General features: G+C 52.1%; 6 protein-coding genes across 6 annotated transcripts; 4 read left to right on the top strand and 2 right to left on the bottom strand.

The window, feature by feature from the left end:
* Positions 1–1,193: 1,193 nt before the first annotated feature.
* Positions 1,194–2,123, top strand: AUEXF2481DRAFT_64128 (uncharacterized protein; the record flags this gene model as incomplete). Its single annotated transcript, XM_013490041.1, has 3 exons — positions 1,194–1,617; positions 1,670–1,791; positions 1,845–2,123. The coding sequence occupies 3 exons, from the start codon at positions 1,194–1,196 to the stop codon at positions 2,121–2,123; spliced, it is 825 nt and encodes a 274-aa protein (XP_013345495.1).
* A 965-nt stretch (positions 2,124–3,088) lies between these two features.
* On the bottom strand, positions 3,089–4,869 carry AUEXF2481DRAFT_38166 (uncharacterized protein). Its single transcript, XM_013489916.1, has 2 exons — positions 4,714–4,869; positions 3,089–4,663 (listed from the first exon to the last, which is right to left on the bottom strand). The coding sequence occupies exons 1-2, from the start codon at positions 4,739–4,741 to the stop codon at positions 3,219–3,221; spliced, it is 1,473 nt and encodes a 490-aa protein (XP_013345370.1). The 5' UTR covers positions 4,742–4,869; the 3' UTR covers positions 3,089–3,218.
* AUEXF2481DRAFT_610563 (uncharacterized protein) lies at positions 4,697–6,508 on the top strand. The gene is made up of 4 exons (XM_013490089.1): positions 4,697–5,171; positions 5,228–5,454; positions 5,514–6,114; positions 6,167–6,508. The coding sequence occupies exons 1-4, from the start codon at positions 5,058–5,060 to the stop codon at positions 6,323–6,325; spliced, it is 1,101 nt and encodes a 366-aa protein (XP_013345543.1). The 5' UTR covers positions 4,697–5,057; the 3' UTR covers positions 6,326–6,508.
* Positions 6,509–8,047: 1,539 nt separating this feature from the next.
* Positions 8,048–10,243, top strand: AUEXF2481DRAFT_3444 (uncharacterized protein; the record flags this gene model as incomplete). Its single annotated transcript, XM_013489743.1, has 1 exon — positions 8,048–10,243. One exon carries the CDS (start codon positions 8,048–8,050, stop codon positions 10,241–10,243), a length of 2,196 nt encoding a protein of 731 aa, XP_013345197.1.
* A 1,625-nt stretch (positions 10,244–11,868) lies between these two features.
* On the top strand, positions 11,869–13,981 carry AUEXF2481DRAFT_38163 (uncharacterized protein). The gene is made up of 2 exons (XM_013489915.1): positions 11,869–12,319; positions 12,369–13,981. Exons 1-2 carry the CDS (start codon positions 11,998–12,000, stop codon positions 13,904–13,906), a joined length of 1,860 nt encoding a protein of 619 aa, XP_013345369.1. The 5' UTR covers positions 11,869–11,997; the 3' UTR covers positions 13,907–13,981.
* Positions 13,982–14,141: 160 nt separating this feature from the next.
* On the bottom strand, positions 14,142–16,471 carry AUEXF2481DRAFT_38162 (uncharacterized protein). Its single transcript, XM_013489914.1, has one exon. It carries the CDS (start codon positions 16,280–16,282, stop codon positions 14,585–14,587), a length of 1,698 nt encoding a protein of 565 aa, XP_013345368.1. The 5' UTR covers positions 16,283–16,471; the 3' UTR covers positions 14,142–14,584.
* Positions 16,472–16,750: the final 279 nt, after the last annotated feature.

The raw sequence follows: 16,750 nt of genomic DNA, 5'->3' as shown, positions 1-16,750 counted from the left end.
GGCGTGTTCGTGTTTGCGGTGCATAAATATATGTCTGTCGACACTTCTTAACTCTCGATTCTGCGCGGCACCTAGGAGACCAGGGCGTCTAATTCCGCGGTCACTATTAGATGACTGAGCGAATACCAGTAGGCCTGGCAATCGTGAGAGAGCAATCGATCTAGACATCATTATTGGTAGCGCGCTTCACTTCGCAATCAGTGTGCCACAAGCCCTATAATTGCGGAGCTTTACCTCCTTATCAGAGATCAGTCCTGTGGCTCACAGGCATTCGTCACACCTCTCCAAGTCTAGCATAAATAGAATCCAGACATTGTGAGTTCGACTCACAGCCTTGGTTGGTCGCAATTATGACTTGGTTGCAAAGATGTTTCCCAGATTGAGTTCTGGTTTTTTTTTGCTGGTTCAGTGGGTGTTTTGTTTTACCTGCCGTATCCATACCTTAGTACTATCAGCCACGGTCTTTTGTGGTGTAGAATCTGTGATGGCAGATATCGATAGTAGGTCAATCTTTGCGCCCCACTGTGGATACACTGCGAGGAGTGATAATAGCTGAACCTTGAGTCTCGCCTGCAGACTCAGCGTAGGCCCTTTTCGATCAATCATCATCTTCAGTAATTTCATAGACCATCTGCCCACCACTTGTTTATTCTCGAGTTTTGCCCACCACTCGAATGTCGACACCAAGATTCTCCAATTCTACCGACCTAACAGCGCAAGATGGCCTTCAATCGCGCAAGGGAAACATGTGGCTAACGATACTGCAGTGGAGCATATTCCCAGTGGCATATCATCTTACATCAATTGCTCATGCATATTATCAGACTCGTTACTCGTATATTCATTTTTTATGTTTCTGGTTGTAGAATGACGAATGGATGGATGAGCATGAAGTCAACTCGGGTTGTTTTCTCCCGAGCTCACCGCGGAATAAAAGCCGTCACTGATTCGCAGACCCATAAGCTCCCCCACCATCAGTCTATGGAGCTTCCCAAGCCTCACGTCAACAGACAAATTAGGCTGAATAGACCAGGTTGATGGGACTGTATCCTCTGTGGGATATCGTCATGCCTCTGTCAAGAATCTTCTGCGTCTCTCAAGACACGTACGACATCTCAAACGCATAAGCACACCTGACCAAGCATCACCCGCCAAATTACATACTCGACATACACCCTAAACTGCCGCCCAAGATGTCTATGACCCTCGAAGAAGCCCAAGTACCCCGCCAGCCCAATCCTGCCCCCTCAGGTCCCGACAATGTCCTCGAGCAGTTCAACCTCAAGGACCGCGTTGTTGTCGTTACCGGTGCCGCTGAAGGCATCGGTGGTGCCGTTGTAGACTCAATGGCCGAGGCTGGTGCGAACGTAGCACTGTGGTACCGCTCAAATGAAAAGGCTATTAAAAAGGCCGAAGAGCTGGCAAAGAAGCATGGAAACAAGTTCAAAGCATACCAGATTGAAATTTCAGATCCAGAGAAGGTGAAAGAGTTGGTAGCCAAGGTTGTAGAGGACTTTGGAAGACTGGACGTTATGGTCGCGAATGCTGGTATGGCTATTTCCAAGCCTATCTTGGAGACTAGCGTAGAGGAATACAAGAAGCAGTTTGCTGTCAATGGTAAGCAGAAGTTATGGTAAGCCGGGAGAAGATGGTGCTGACGATGTGACAGTCGACGGTGTTTTCTACTGTGCCAAATATGCTGGTGAGCAATTCAAGAAGCAGGGTAAGGGTAATTTGATCATCACATCGAGTATCTCGGCGCATATTGTCAATGTCCCAGTCGACCAACCAGTGAGTCTATATTCAGCTTACATGCCGTGACCTCCTCTGACACGTATTTCTAGGTCTACAACTCCACAAAGGCGGCCATTACCCACCTAGGCAAATCGCTAGCCAGAGAATGGCGCGAATTTGCCCGTGTCAACATCGTGTCACCTGGTTTCTTCAACACCAAGATGGGAGCAGGAGAGAGCGTGATCAACGAAGCCTACCGTATGACTCCTATGGGCAGACAAGGAGACGTCAGAGAGATCAAGGCTCTGTACCTGTACCTTGCCAGCGATGCTAGCAGTTACCAGACTGGCAGCGACACCGTCATCGATGGAGGCTACATCCTACCTTAGAGATGATGCAGAAGGCGCAGCAATCTACAGATAGACGTTTACGAATATACGAGCAGAGGTAGAGAGAGCAAATCACCCGACCTCACAACCCCCGTCATCACACGAGCAATCAAGATACGCAAGAGTCGCCAACAGGCAGCAAAGATCTGCATGACACCCAGAACTCGTCATGCCAAAAGAACGTTGCCCAAAATCCACTTTCCCCTTCCACCGCCTTTCCCATCCTTACAACTTCGACATCGTCTACCCGCTCTTCACAGCCCAAGGCGGACCAACCCTCCGCTCCGCGATCCGACACTCAAGATCCGCATGCTATCAAAACCGATACCCTTGACCATCCGTATCGACCGATTGCACCTTGTCAGAAATCATAAGATATGAACAGGGATTACATCGGTTATAACGTTTTGGCGGCAGTGCGAAATAGCTAAATGATGGTGTGAAGAAACTTTGGGTATAGGACGCACGTCCCCGTTTTATTCTTATGCAAATTTCCAATTTCCCATCTACCGGGTATGAGATCACGATCGTTTTTCTATCTCCTTTGGATAATGTCGGGCTCTCCGCAGTCTCAGCTGGGGTGTGGGAGGCAGGTGAGCGTGTTCGTTTGAGCGGTGGACAGGAACGGTGTGACGTGCGTGGTTGTAGGTGGTCAGAGGTGGGAGGTGATGGAGGTGGTGATTGGTCTAACAGGGTCGTCCCCTCGACAATGATCTTTGACCATGATCGTGCTGTGGATGTACCAACCTGAGACCAATTCATCTGAATATCATACTGCTTAATTGGTATACTCTTAGAATAATTGTTTTATTCGTCAAACTGTGGATTGGTTGCATTGTGGGGTTGAAATGCTGATTTTCAAGTTTCCAACTCGCGTCTTGGGCTAGCCTGCCGACAGATCATCATATCCCGGTCTGTCCTCCATCTCAAATGCACCTATCACCAGTGAGATTGTGCTTCGATTCGCGGAAAGTGCAGTCTTTCAGATGGGCATGGGCATGGTCATAAACAGAGCATTATATAGATTTACACTACTCGTATATTCGTACAAACGATCGCTGCGGTTGTAGTGGAAAGCCATCAGTAACAACCGAACTACGACGGCACGTCCAACTCCTTGGCCAGTTGACTCTGGCGTGGCCTCCGCCTGACCGTCTCGTCATTGTTTTTGTTATGCCTTTCTCTGCTCCTACGCTCTCTAGACCATTCCCTCTGTTCAGCGGCTCTGAGCTCTTCGCCAGCAGCAGCTAGCTTCTCCTCGTCAGTCATCTCGTCTTCCGGCTTAATTGGTCGTGAAGGTTGCCGTGTGGGCTTTGGTCTTGTGGCAGCAACAGGCGACTTGTCAGCTCGCGTATCACGTTTAGTGGTAGAAGGTTCTCTGCTTCGCTCACGATTACGCGGCTTAGAGGCTGAAGCTGCAGCGTCCATCTCTGCATCTGACAAGATGGCTTCTTCAGGAACGTCATCAGTACCTCCACGGACGTTCTTCTTACGCGGCCAGAGGGAAGGTAGGACGATCTGCTGGAAACGAGGTTCGACGCAGCGCTCATCGAACCAGGCATGAATACGCTGCTCGACCAGCTGTGCAATCTTTGGGACATCTTGTAGGCGAGCGCGGGAGCCAATCAAAGAGTGCACAGAGAGATCTAGGCGGTAGTCGTCGAGGAAGGTGAAGGTAAGGGTCGTAGGCGAGGACGAGGGGTTTCCAGAAGACGACTCTGAATCGTTATTGGCAGAGTCGTCTGGTTGTTGGGAAGGCGTGAAGGATAAGGAGAGAGTGCCAGAGAAGCGCACGACAGAGACAGCCAGAGCGACGGGTAGCACAGCCGAGAAGGGCTTTGGGTAGTTTAGTACGAGTTTCGTTTCGATGCCCAGCGTGACGACGTCTGACAGGTCGACGTCCATGCGTGCTTGTAGCCTGCTCTCTCCTAGACCTCCCTTTGTACCCTTCTTTCCCGCCACCGGCTTGACAGGCTGACCATTCTCGTCTACTGGGATGACCCTACAGTTGCTGAAGATGGGAAACTCTTCTCCCAACGAGATCTCAGTCACCTTGATCTCGTCGATGAATTGTGGGCGTTGGCCGCCATTAAGGGCGTTCGTGAGGGAGGTCAACACGGCATCTCCTTCCAGAGCGTCCGCACGTAGCTGAGAGATGGTTTGTGCGATCAGGACGTTGAACCAGTCCAAGCTCTCGGGCTGGTGTCCATCAACATTGTAGTATGTCTTTTCCAGAATCTTGTCTGTTGTGAGCACGGCGCCACCGGATGATATGTTTCGCGGAGCAAGTACAGCAGCGGAACTGCGCTTGCGAAGACGGAGGTCGGAAAAGGAGCGACGGCGTAGGGACGAGGCGTGCGACAGAGTTCGTTGACGTCGCAGGGCTGCTCTTGTAGCGGCACGACTATCCGCTGTCGGAGGCTCGCCAAAGATGAAGAACTTGATCAGGAATATCAAGATCAACGCCAATGTCAATTGCCCTAGCACGAAGCCTTGGGCGAATGATGTGCTGCTGCCAGATTGAGCTGCAGGCGACGCGGCTATACCAGAGTCAGTGACGTGGTCGACGACGCGATTGGAGCAGAAATACCGTATGCCGCTTGCTTTGCCTTGGACATGTTCCCAACTGATCCCTCCACAAGACACAGAAGAACTCAATCAGAGTATGTTACTGTCGCATGCTTGACCACAGAAACTCCCAAGAAAGATATAGTGCATGACGCAGTTTGTCTTGTCGATAAGACAATCCCAGCCAAGATGGCCCGACAGCGGCAGCAGCAAGCGGCCTTCCACATGCGGGGTCTGACTCCGACAAATGCTTGCTTTCCTCTTCGACAATAATTGTCCGTGTTTGTGTACTCTCGGTGTACGGATAGCTTGTTGTTGATCTTGAGGCCTCGCTGACTTCTCGCATATACCTTCGCTCAATGTCACATGGCTACCTCGAGAGATTACCCATCTCCAGCGACCTTGACTTCAGGCTTGACATTGCCTTCAACATGTGATCCTCCAGGAGAAGATAATCCGCCTGCGCAGAAAACATGGATCGTTGGTCACACTGGACTTTCCTTGCTTGGATATCGCGTGCTGATGGAGTGTTATAGGTCTTTGGTGCTACTGGCCACATGGGTCGCTCCATTGTCAAGACGTGTCTTTCTCATGGCGACAACGTCACTGCTGTCGGTCGAGTTGGCGAGCACACACTTGACCAGATGCAAGGCTGGCACGAGTCTTGTCTCGGTCTTCTGTGCGACGTGAGAGTATCTAAAACAGTCGAGTCTGTCATCGAAGACACAATTCGCCATTTCGGCTCCGTGGACGTTATTGTCAAGTCAGTATACCTCAAATCTCCTCCCGATGCTCTCGATCTCATGATTGATTTCAATACAGTTGCACTGGTTACGGCGTCATTGGAGCTTGTGAAGACCAAGATGTTTGCGATCTTCGTGCACAATTCGAAACGAACTTCTTCGGCTGTCTCAACATCGTCCAGCAATCACTGCCGTACTTTCGCAAGAGGAATTCCGGCCGATATCTAATCTTCTCTTCCACCTCTGGCGCACTCGGTGTCCCGGGCCTTGGTCCCTATTGCGCAACCAAATATGCCGTCGAAGGTTTGATTGAAAGCTTGCTCTACGAGGTCGATGCTTTTAACATTAAGGCCACCCTTGTCGCTCCAGGTCATCTGCGTCTCGACGAACCCACGGGACTGGATGACAAGGGTTCCGATTCAGCTGACAAGAGCCGTCTACCAACGTATGGTCATTTCCTGGTCAAGTCGCCGTCTCAGCCTTATGAGAGCCAGAATGCTCCCGCTGCGCATGCTAAGCGCGTGGTACAATGGCTCAGCAATCAGCAGCCTACCAGTGCTGTCAAGAGCGCCGAACTCACCTGGCAATTAGGTCATTGTTCATTTCCACCATTACGTCTACTGTTGGGCAGCTTCGCCGTCGAGAGCATCCGCGATCGCTTGCGGTGTATTATTGAGGAGGTGAGTCACCCGGTACACGCCCAATTCTACATCTATTCATAGTCTTGTACAGATCGAAGATTGGAAACATCTCTCGTTTCCCCGCGGCGATGAGAGAGACCAGCAGACACCGCAGCCTGCAGGGGAAGACTCGACGTCACAGCATCTACTTACACCAGGCGATGAAATTACTGAAGTCGCAGATGGGGACATGGACATCGACGAAGGCTGAGACGATGTCGATAGAAATTTTTCTTTGCTTTTTCCTTCTCGAAGGACACCCGAGATGTCAAGATTCACGGATCGCCGACTTCCCCAAGTTTGAGAACTCATGGATGCCTAACGCCGGTAGTTTCAGCGCGGACCCGGCATGATCCAAGCGGCTACTACGTAGGCGGTAAAGAACCAACATATACGGTAAGCATGAACAATTCGTTGAGCGCACTTTGAGGATGAAGAGGTCATGCCGGCCGGTGGCAAGCGAAGGAGCAGAAAGCCTTGGTCCGAGATGACCAAGTGGCGAGAGAAGGGAATGATGATTTAAAAAGGTCTGGGTCAGGGTCGTGGAAGTTGGGATCAAACGGCGACACGTAGGGGATGAGGCTGTCAAGCGCGCGCGTTGCCGATGGAGGAAAAATGGCCTCTCACCCTCAACCAGCCGACCTCCTTAACTACATATCTTTGACTTTTGGTGGAGGTCGAGGCCAGTGGACGTGGGAAAGAAATGTTGCAGCGGTCGATAGTCGTGCACGCGGAATGTACGCCAAACTCGAGTTCACCATGAGGTAGCATACGGCTCCGGCGCTTAACGTTTCCCCCTGATTCAACTCAGTCTCTCACACAACTCTCTTCTCCGACAATCGTCGCGGCATACGAGGTAGAGTTGGTTAGTAAGAAAGATGGAACAAGGAGCAGGTTTGGGATGTTGGGATCGAGCCGATGTTGGCACTTGGAACGGGAGAGTGGAGCGTGATCTCGATTGCGGTTCACGAGGCTCACGCAAGCAAGGCGGAGTAGGGACGCGGTTAAGGAATTGTTCTCAAAGGCAATGCATAATTTAAAGTGTCTGGCCTGTGCTTCAGCAATCTTGCCAGCACGAGAGCCAATCGATAGGAAGCAGACGGACGGGCTCCGACGAGTCCCAAGAGACGAGCGGTTAGCGTTGGAGGCACATGCAAGGCATTCCAAAGGATGACATCAATGGCGACGCTCGGGAAGGAGCGAGACGTGACATGCCCCGCTGGTTGACGAGTCGGAGTGAATGTCATGCAGATTGTGCAAGAGAGGACAAGAGCCGGCCGAGTTTGTGAAGAGATAGGCGGAAGGGCTTGGAGGGGAACCTGGCAGAGCTGCAGGTGAGAGCGGCAGAGTGTACAGGTTCCGTGTCAACAAAGATCGGACATGGACATAAACAAAAGACCCTCTTCCAGCTGCAGGTGCAGCATCTCTTTTTTCTTGCACCTCGCACAGTGTACCACCAGCGCGGTCAGTCCCATTGTTCACCGCTTGCACTTCTGGCGTGACGCGGATTGACAATTGGCGTGGTCGATCGCTGTCGGACTCTCAGATCTCGTCGTGATCGCTGGCCCGAGCTCGTGATTGGAGCAAGGCAGGGCGGTTTTCTTTAACGCCCAAGCGTGAGGCACCCCTTCTGCCCTTCTTAACGGGTGCAATCTTAGTCGCAAGCCTGTAAGGGCCTACTGGCGGTCTTCGTGCTAACCAAGCTCCTTTTCCTGCAGAAAGGCTTGCAGAAAGATTAAAAAAGGCTGTACCCCAAGCCAGGAGCGGCCTGTTCAACTCGAAGCGCACAAGACGAACTAGTACAAAGCACGCCAAGCACGACCATCTTCTCCATATTCCGGCCGTCTAAACTCGAAACACTCAGCAAAGCTCAGCTCTCAGCTCTGCTCTTCTATCCCACCACCACCTAGTCTCCAACCCGCACATCTGGTCCATGGCGTCGACGCGTCGGACGAATTATCACCAGCTCAACATCTATCACGACCCAGTGCCGGTCCTGCCGTCCACGTCGTTCCACGATCTCCCAAAAGATTCGGTCGAGGCAGCCCTCCTAAGCGCCCTTGGTCAGCAACCTTTCAGACAGACGGGCTTCTTGCTCAGTCCCTCGCACACCTCTTTCAGCACCGGCTCGCCGAGAAAGCACTCGAGCTCGCCCGCCGCTTCTCTTGGCAGACGCTCGCTTCACAACCACAACATCGCCGTCCCCTCTCCGCTGCAAGCCAGCTGCTTTGCCGACTCACCCGTCGCCAAACACGACTTCTATCCCAACATGAACATGAACAAGGAAAACATGTTCCCCTACGATCACCACGTCTACTCGGCACAAAAGGCCATGCCCATCAAGCGAGCATTGGTAGACAAGGCCATGAAGAAAGTTGCAAAGTCCGCCGATCAGTTCGACTTTGTCCTCCCAGAGCCCGAAGAGATGCCGTCAGTACACGACGACGGAAACAAGCCCACCTTCAGCTACGCAACCCTCATCGGCATGGCCATTCTGCGCGCACCTAACCGCCGCCTCACACTCGCCCAGATCTACAAATGGATCTCGGACAACTTCAAGTACTACCGCGCATCAGAGACTGGCTGGCAAAACAGCATCCGTCATAACCTCAGCTTGAACAAGGCTTTCATCAAGCAGGAACGTCCTAAGGATGACCCTGGTAAGGGCAACTACTGGGCCATTGAGCCTGGAATGGAACGCCAGTTCTGCAAGGACCGCCCTATGAAGAAAGTACAAATCTCATCAGACATGATGCCGCTACAGACTCTTCCCAGCAACGCTCCTCATCCTGTCACCACCCCCGCAATCGGCCGCTTTGCTCTGGGCCCTAACCCTGTCAAGAAGACTGACACAAAGGCCGTCGACTCTGCATCGTTCCCTCAGGACCACTTCTCGTCCGACGGTACAATCCCCGCCAGCGATCCTGCCCTTCAGGATGACGAGTCCGCAATGCCTCCTCCCGCTGCCCGCGCTTCCATGCGTTCTTCGCCGCCCCCAGCATTCGGTTCTTCTCCTCCTCCCATGCAAGACACTCCTCCCCGCGCCTCTCGTCTACGATTCCCAACCGACACACACTCCGGCGGTACTCGCAAGCGTAAGTTCAACGCTCCTCAGGACAGTGGTTATTATTCTTCGATCGAGTCATCGGCTGTCAGAAACCCGACCATCTCGCATGTTGCTCTGACTTCCGACGCCGATCCTGACCACCGCCGTATCAAGCGCGGCCGCGCTGAAGAGGAGATTGCACGCATCCGCAGTTCTTCCTATGACAGCCCTACCAAGCAAAAGACTGCTCCCCACAAGCGCAAGCCTTCGGTCCATTTCGAGTACACTTCGCCTCAGCGTCCCACGTCATCTGCCGCGGCTGTTGCTCCCCTGACTCCTGCTGTTGTCTTCAAACGCCCAGCTAAGCCTCCGCAATCTTGCTCTCCTAATACCAGTCTTCGCAACCACCGCAACAACATCAAGGCTTTTCTCGGCGAGTCCCCTGCAAAGAGCTGGACTCCCTTGGTTCCATTCTCTCCTGCTTTCAACCTGGACGAGTTCACCCCCGCTAAGGAAGTCACTCCTTACCGCCCTTCTAACGACTCTAACGATGTCTTTGACGAGAACGCTGCTCTTGATGACTTCAGCGCTCGCGGTAGCCCTGGCAAGAAGCGTCCTCGTATCGAACGTGCTGTCACTTCCACCGGCGTCTTGGCCGACATCACCTCTGGAAAGGGTAACGCCATGGCTTTTGACAGCCCGTTCAACTTCCACTTTACTCCCTTGAAGGCTACTCACCCTGCTCAACTGCGTTCTCCAGTCATGCTCGGCTCACCCTTGAAGCGTGTGACCATGGCTCCTCCCTCCACTGGTATGTCTGAGAATAATGTCAATGCTCCTGATTGGTTGGACTTGTCTCTTGACAACTACTTCCCTCAACAACACGGACCCGAATTGTTTGGCCTCGGCATCCAGGATGACATCTTTGACGAGCAAGGCGTCGACATTCTCCAGGAGTTTGGCAAGATTGGCTCCAAGCAGCAGCCTCAACTTCAACCCACCAACCAAGGAAGCAGCACGGGTAGCCCTGCAAAGCGCTCCCAGCGCCCCAGCATCAGCAGAAGCATCACTTCGAGATTTTAAACTCCACACGACAAGGCCCGGAGCCTCCACGGATCTCAGCGCATAGATTGCGCGAGATACTGATCATGAACATCAAACAATGATACCCACGACTACAAGGCTGTATTATCAGCCCCACATGTCGACAACTTTGCATACGAAATGAACAAATGGCGGAAAGAGAAACATTACAGACGATACAAAAAGTGTTTCTAAGGTGTGGATTTTGTGTTTTTCTTGTACTTTCTGTTTGGAGTCTTTGGTTTCTTCTGCGATTGTTTTCTGGATTTTCTGCTTTATTGAGTGTCTACTTGATGATGACCCTCGGCGAGGGGTTTGGGAACGAGATGGGAACGGTACGAAACCGATGGGATGGGGATGGGAAGGAAACCTGCATTGCGCTCGGAGTTTTCTGCCTTTTTAACGCAGTATGCATATTGGGCGGTGGTTTTTCTTTTGAACATTCTCTATGGACAGCATGCATTAATGAGTTGTATGAACCTTTCCTTACTTTGATTTACTTCTTTCTTGACCTTGTTCGCGTGACCATCCTGGATGCATTGAAAGGCCTGAAATTGACGTTAGCAATCAATTCAAGTCAATTGAGAAGTACGTATCAAGAGCTCCTAGTCCTCAGATCAAGTGTATTCGAGTTCTCATGTGCTCGTATATGCGGTGGTCTGAACAGAGCTCTGTCGAGCAGAGTCGACCCATGTTCCCGCGCGAGAGTGTCAATAGTCTCTTGAGTGATCATCACCGGACGTTTGTCCTTCTCCTCGTAGCTTTTCATGAGGAGAGGGAGAAGCAAGATATAGACTTACCGAGGCATCAGAAGTGATCGGACACGGTGCATGACTGCATGACCAACAGGGTCGATGGCTTGGAGACAAGAGGAATGAATGGCCGTCACAAGACTTCAAGCGACATTCTCACAACTGACAGCGGCAACAACCGTTTACACGCACGACGCTGCACAGTAAATTGGGGATTACCGTATACAGGATAGATGGAATACAACAACTACAAGAGACAAGTACAAGAGTGGAGGCAGGAACAGTAAGACAGAGCCAAGGCTCGAGTAAGCTTATTCTAGACATGCGTCTCGAGAGAACGTTGGTTGGGCGCTTTCCGGATTCGGAGAGAGGGGTAAAGAGGCAAGACCGCACATGCTCGCAGCGTGCGTTGCTCGTTTTGTGAGCCAGATGTGCTGATCAAAAGGCTAAAGGCGCCCCTGTACTCTTAGGGAGAACAACGACAAGTGAGTGTCGAGAAGAACGGAGAGGCAGAGGACGTTTGCCAAATATCATACGATTGGAGCATTTCAACGGGAATTGACAGACGCCGTAAGCGACTGTACGGGGTTTGTACGGAGAGAGCAGACGGCGGAAAGCGGTGCGAAATAGGAGGTCATGGACGGTCCAGTGCTGACGTGAAAGTGAAATGCACGCCTCGGCATCATGGTCTCTTTGTCTTTGGCGTCAGCAGCGAAAGATCGCCGAGAGAGCGACCCAATGTGACCAATGAAAAGTGGCGAATATGGTCTTATGGGGGAAACGGCAGGGCTTCTTGGGCGTTTGCCGGTGACGGGTGCAGGTCGCGGCCTCGAATCGGACGTGCTTCATTCCCAGTGCTTCGATGGTCGGGGACTTTGAACAAAATTACACATCATTACCACTGCTTCCGCGACCCGGCGTCCTGTCTTCTTTCTCTCCCTTCCACCTCCATCCCTCGCCCCTCGAACCTCCAGACAAGGCAAAATAACAATAAAAATCAACATGGAGGCTCTTCTCCGTCAATCGCGCGGCATGTGCCCATTCTTGCACAAGACATCGCCCGCCACGCTCCGCTCGCTCAGCACCAGCACCAATGCTGCCCAGGCCAACATGTCCAACCTGCAGGTGACTGCCGGCCAGTGCCCTGTCATGGGCAAGGCATTGGCTGTTCAGAGCACCCGCGCCAACACTCTCCTGTCCGGTGCTTTTGGTGGCTCCCGTGCTTACAGCACTCGCACTACTCGTGCCCCTCGCGCCTATCTGCACACCACTCGTGCTGAGAAGGCCCAGGCTGTAGACAGCAGCCCTCTGCGTCGCGACGATGGTACGAAGAAGCGGAATCAGTCATGATTGAACCTCGCTGACAAGACCAGTCCGCTACCCTGCCCCTGCGCAGCACCAGCAACAACAGGTACACCAGCAGTCTTCCAAGGATATGCACGGTGCTCCTCCAGTACCCCCGAATGCATCTCGTTTTGACTACAACGCCTTCTACCAGACTGAGTTGGACAAGAAGCACAAGGACAAGTCGTACCGCTACTTCAACAACATCAACCGTCTGGCCAAGGAATTCCCCCGTGCTCACAAGGACACTCCCGAGGACAAGGTCACTGTCTGGTGCTCCAACGACTACCTTGGCATGGGCAGAAACCCCCAGGTCCTGAAGAAGATGCACGAGACTCTCGACATGTATGGTGCCGGCGCTGGAGGAACTCGCAACATTTCTGGCCACAACCAGCACGCAATGGGTCTCGAGGCAACTATTGCTAAGCTCCACGCAAAGGAAGCCTCCCTTGTCTTCTCCTCATGCTACGTCGCCAACGATGCCACTTTGGCCACCCTTGGTTCCAAGTTCCCTGACTGTGTTATTTTGTCTGACAGCAGCAACCACGCTTCCATGATTCAGGGCATCCGCCACTCGGGTGCCAAGAAGATTGTTTTCAAGCACAACGACATGGCCGATCTTGAGCAGAAGCTGGCTTCGCTCCCTGCAGAGACTCCCAAGATTATCGCTTTTGAGAGTGTGTACAGCATGTGCGGCTCCATTGGTCCTATCGAACAGATTTGCGACCTTGCAGACAAGTACGGCGCCATCACTTTCCTCGATGAAGTCCATGCTGTTGGCATGTACGGCCCGAATGGTGCTGGTGTTGCTGAGCACCTCGACTACGAAGTATACGCAAACGGTGGCAGCCCCAAGGGCACTATTCAGGACCGTATTGATATCATCACTGGTACTCTTGGAAAGGCTTACGGTTGTGTTGGTGGTTACATTGCTGGCTCCAGCAAGCTTGTCGACACCATCCGCTCTCTTGCTCCCGGTTTCATCTTCACCACCTCGCTCCCTCCCGCCACCATGTCCGGTGCCCAAGCCGCCATCGAGTACCAGATGGCCTACAAGGGTGACCGTCGTCTGCAGCAGCTGCACACCCGCGCTGCAAAGGACGCCCTTGCCGCCAAGGACATCCCCGTCATTCCCAACCCCAGCCACATCATCCCCGTTCTCGTCGGCGACGCCGCAGTCGCCAGAAAGGCCTCTGATCTCCTCCTCGAGGAACACGGCATCTACGTCCAAGCCATCAACTACCCCACCGTTCCCGTCGGCCAAGAGCGTCTCCGTATCACCCCTACCCCCGGTCACATCCGCGAGTACCGTGATCACCTGGTCGACGCCCTCGACAAGGTCTGGAACCAGCTTGGTATTAAGCGTACCTCTGACTGGGCTGCCCAGGGCGGCTTCCTCGGCGTTGGCCAAGACACTTCTGTCGAGCCTCTTTGGACTGACGAGCAGCTTGGTCTGTCCGAGGTCAACTCTGAGTTGAACAAGGCCGGCAAGGATGCTGTCAATGTTCTTGAGAGCGTTCTTGAGGCTGAGAGAAAGGAGGTCGCTCAGGCTGTTGCTTCGGCTTAACTCTGAGAATATCAAACCACTTTTTTCACCTGTGAAACACTTGTGCCTAAACGTCAATTGTGTGATATGTGACATGTCTTCTGCTTTACCTTCCAAATCACTGAAACGTGTAGACGGAAAAACAAAAAGTTCAGCGTTTGGTGAGCTAGAACATGTCTTTTATATGCACAGAGAAGGTGACACCAATGATTTCATTACCCGATTAGGCATGCGTATCCCCATGCCCGTCTCCATACAGTCTCCTCTTGAGATCGAGTCATGCGATCACTTCTCTATTTTTGAACAAACTCATCTCTTGAGATGACCGCATCTGATCTGGGGATTTTAATGATCCTTTATCAGAAACCCGAGGTAATCTATAGACAATGATAGAAGACAGTTTTACATTAGCATAGGCAAAAACAAGACAGACGAAAGCGGTGATGGAGACGAGTTGGACTGAAGAGCAATGAAAACTTGATATATACATATACAAATATCGAGCAAAGGTGAAAATGAATTCTAAACTTCGACGAGCAAATAAGCAGAGAGCGAAACACACAAGTAAGAATATATATACACCAGCAAAAAAGCCACAGAGTATCTACACACAACCATGTCTTACACTTCTCCAAACCACTCCCCCCTCCATTCTTGCTCCATGCCACCACTTTCTTCCGTCTACTTCCTCTTCCACATCTAATCCTGCTGACTCATATGCGAAGGTAAATTCCAACTAGCGTAATCTTGATGCACAAATGCACGATCGACGGTAGGCACAGACTCCAAGACATACTGCAGACTCTCTCCCAAATCATGACTGTCCCTCAATGACATGTGTTCGTCCAACACGATGTCAACCTCTACATTCAGTTTATCGCCAGAATGATAGGCTTGAAGACCTTGGATTTGTTTAATCGTCTTGGCGAAACGCATGGTGAGGTAGAGAAGAACATTGCGCTCGTCTGCAGAAGCTGCTGCACCGGTAAGGTTGCGGATATGGGAGAGGGAGGTGGATGACCAGCCGAGGATGACGTAGAAGGAGAGGAGGATACCGCCGAGGGGGTCGAGCCACCAGATCCCTGCGTAGTAGCCGACGAGAGGGAAGATGATGGAGAAGATGTTGAAGACGACATCGGTCATGGCATCTTGAGCCAGAGCTTGGACACTGCTGTTGGGGATTAATCTGCACCACAGCCAGCAGCCGAATTTAATGATGACGGTGGCGGACATGATGGCAGTGGCTGCGTAACTGAGTTGGACGATGGTGTGGTCCTTGGAGGTGAGATGGTTCAGACCCTCGATGGCGACTTGAACGAAAGAAGTGACCATGATGACGGAGAAGACCAGGACACCGATGGGCTCTAGACGTCTACGGCCCACGGGATAGGCATACGAATCATTGTGGCTGATCAGTCGCGTGGTAGTCCATACAATTGCTGTCGAGAGGAAGTCCAGAGCTGCATCGACCAAGGAAGCCAGAACGGAAACCGAGGATGTGAGGACCGTAACAACGATCTTCAGGCCAAGAAGAACGGTATTTGCGATCAGATTCATGTAAATGGCTATGCTGACAACGCGGCTCTCGCTATCAGGTTCGTCTTCCGGCTCAAAAGCAGGTATACCGGCGTTGAAAAGCGAGTTGCTGTCGTCCTCAGCCAATAACGGTGTCTCCTCATCAGCAACGCGGTACAAAGCCTTGGGTGTTCTCTTGAGTCTATAACTCTGATTTGCCGAGGCAGTACCATTGCCATCCATAGGTGTGATAGCTGGAGACGCGCCAGCAGAAGGGCCACCACTAAGACCGCCATTCTCCTCTGTGATTGTTGGCGGCACTGTAGCAGCCCCAGAACTGCTGTGCACATTGTACTGATACTCTTGAATCAAGTCATGCGGCAGACTCGAATCCAGCAGTCTGTCGATATACAGATACTGCTGAATCAAGAAATTGTTCCGCTCGTAGTATGCGCGAATAGGCTTCTTCATCTTCTTGAGATCCTCGTCCGATGTAAAGTATTTCTCCCAACGATAACGCGGGTTGCTGTTTCCGATCAAGCGCATACTGCGCATTTGAGGAGTCATGAGAGCGGCAGCTCCTGAGCTGAGGCGGCGAGAAGCATCGTCGGCGGCCGCAACTCTGTGACGAGCTTGCTGGGGTGTCGCAGGTTCATTGTCGCTGGCGGCAGCCGTGTCTTCGAATGAAGTGCCTGGAGCAAAGCTACCGTCCAGCGACGAGCGGCGGCGTCGTCCTGTCAGACCAGTCGCATTGGGCGATGAGCGTTCGCGTATCAGTTGCGGGAGGTGTTGACCTCTGGTCGAGAGAGCCGATTCCTCCGACAATGGTAGGAAGCTTTTGACCCCAGAAGCCGAGAGACGCGATGAGGATGGGGTGGACATGGCCGCTCCGGATGTGGTGCTGCCTCGCTATGGTCTTGAAACAGGCAGGATGGCCTTGAGCTTGTCAACGATACATGATCAGACGCGAAGGATGCTGAAGATGTTTCTGCAAGTCTCAACAAGAGTCTGCCACCTTCATGCCTTGGTTCGTGCCCAGTCCACGCACTCGCCCGAGGCCTACGAAACTCAAAATCTGAAGGGTCTCACTCGCACGGCCTGGGGAGAGCTCCACCTTTGCTACATCATCATCTCCGATTATCGGTCCTTATCAGATCCTGCACCTCAAGGTCATCAATATAAAGAAACTCAACACTCATTTTTGGTGCTTTGATATAATTCTACTCTAGTGTACAAATGTTTCTAGCGCTCTCGAAGGTAGCAAATGAGCTATGTACTCCACCGAAAAGTTCAAACCATGCAATGTAATTCGTTATGCCGTATAATCATGCTGAAAATGCTGCAATGCCG

The sequence above is a fragment of the Aureobasidium subglaciale genome (genome assembly GCF_000721755.1).
Source record: "Aureobasidium subglaciale EXF-2481 unplaced genomic scaffold scaffold_6, whole genome shotgun sequence".
In the NCBI taxonomy this organism is placed as follows: domain Eukaryota; kingdom Fungi; phylum Ascomycota; class Dothideomycetes; order Dothideales; family Saccotheciaceae; genus Aureobasidium; species Aureobasidium subglaciale.
This window is presented reverse-complemented; position numbering and strand designations above follow the sequence as displayed.

Coding starts and splice junctions, on each gene's coding strand:
- AUEXF2481DRAFT_38166 (XM_013489916.1), bottom strand. CDS start 4,741: ATGTCCAAGGCAAAGCAAGCGGCATACG. Junction 4,664..4,713: donor GGCAAAGCAAGCGGCATACG/GTATTTCTGCTC, acceptor ACTCTGGTATAG/CCGCGTCGCCTGCAGCTCAA.
- AUEXF2481DRAFT_610563 (XM_013490089.1), top strand. CDS start 5,058: ATGGCTACCTCGAGAGATTACCCATCTCCAGCGACCTTGACTTCAGGC. Junction 5,172..5,227: donor CTGCGCAGAAAACATGGATC/GTTGGTCACACT, acceptor GGAGTGTTATAG/GTCTTTGGTGCTACTGGCCA. Junction 5,455..5,513: donor TCCGTGGACGTTATTGTCAA/GTCAGTATACCT, acceptor ATTTCAATACAG/TTGCACTGGTTACGGCGTCA.
- AUEXF2481DRAFT_38163 (XM_013489915.1), top strand. CDS start 11,998: ATGGAGGCTCTTCTCCGTCAATCGCGCGGCATGTGCCCATTCTTGCAC. Junction 12,320..12,368: donor CCCTCTGCGTCGCGACGATG/GTACGAAGAAGC, acceptor TGACAAGACCAG/TCCGCTACCCTGCCCCTGCG.
- AUEXF2481DRAFT_38162 (XM_013489914.1), bottom strand. CDS start 16,282: ATGTCCACCCCATCCTCATCGCGTCTCTCGGCTTCTGGGGTCAAAAGC.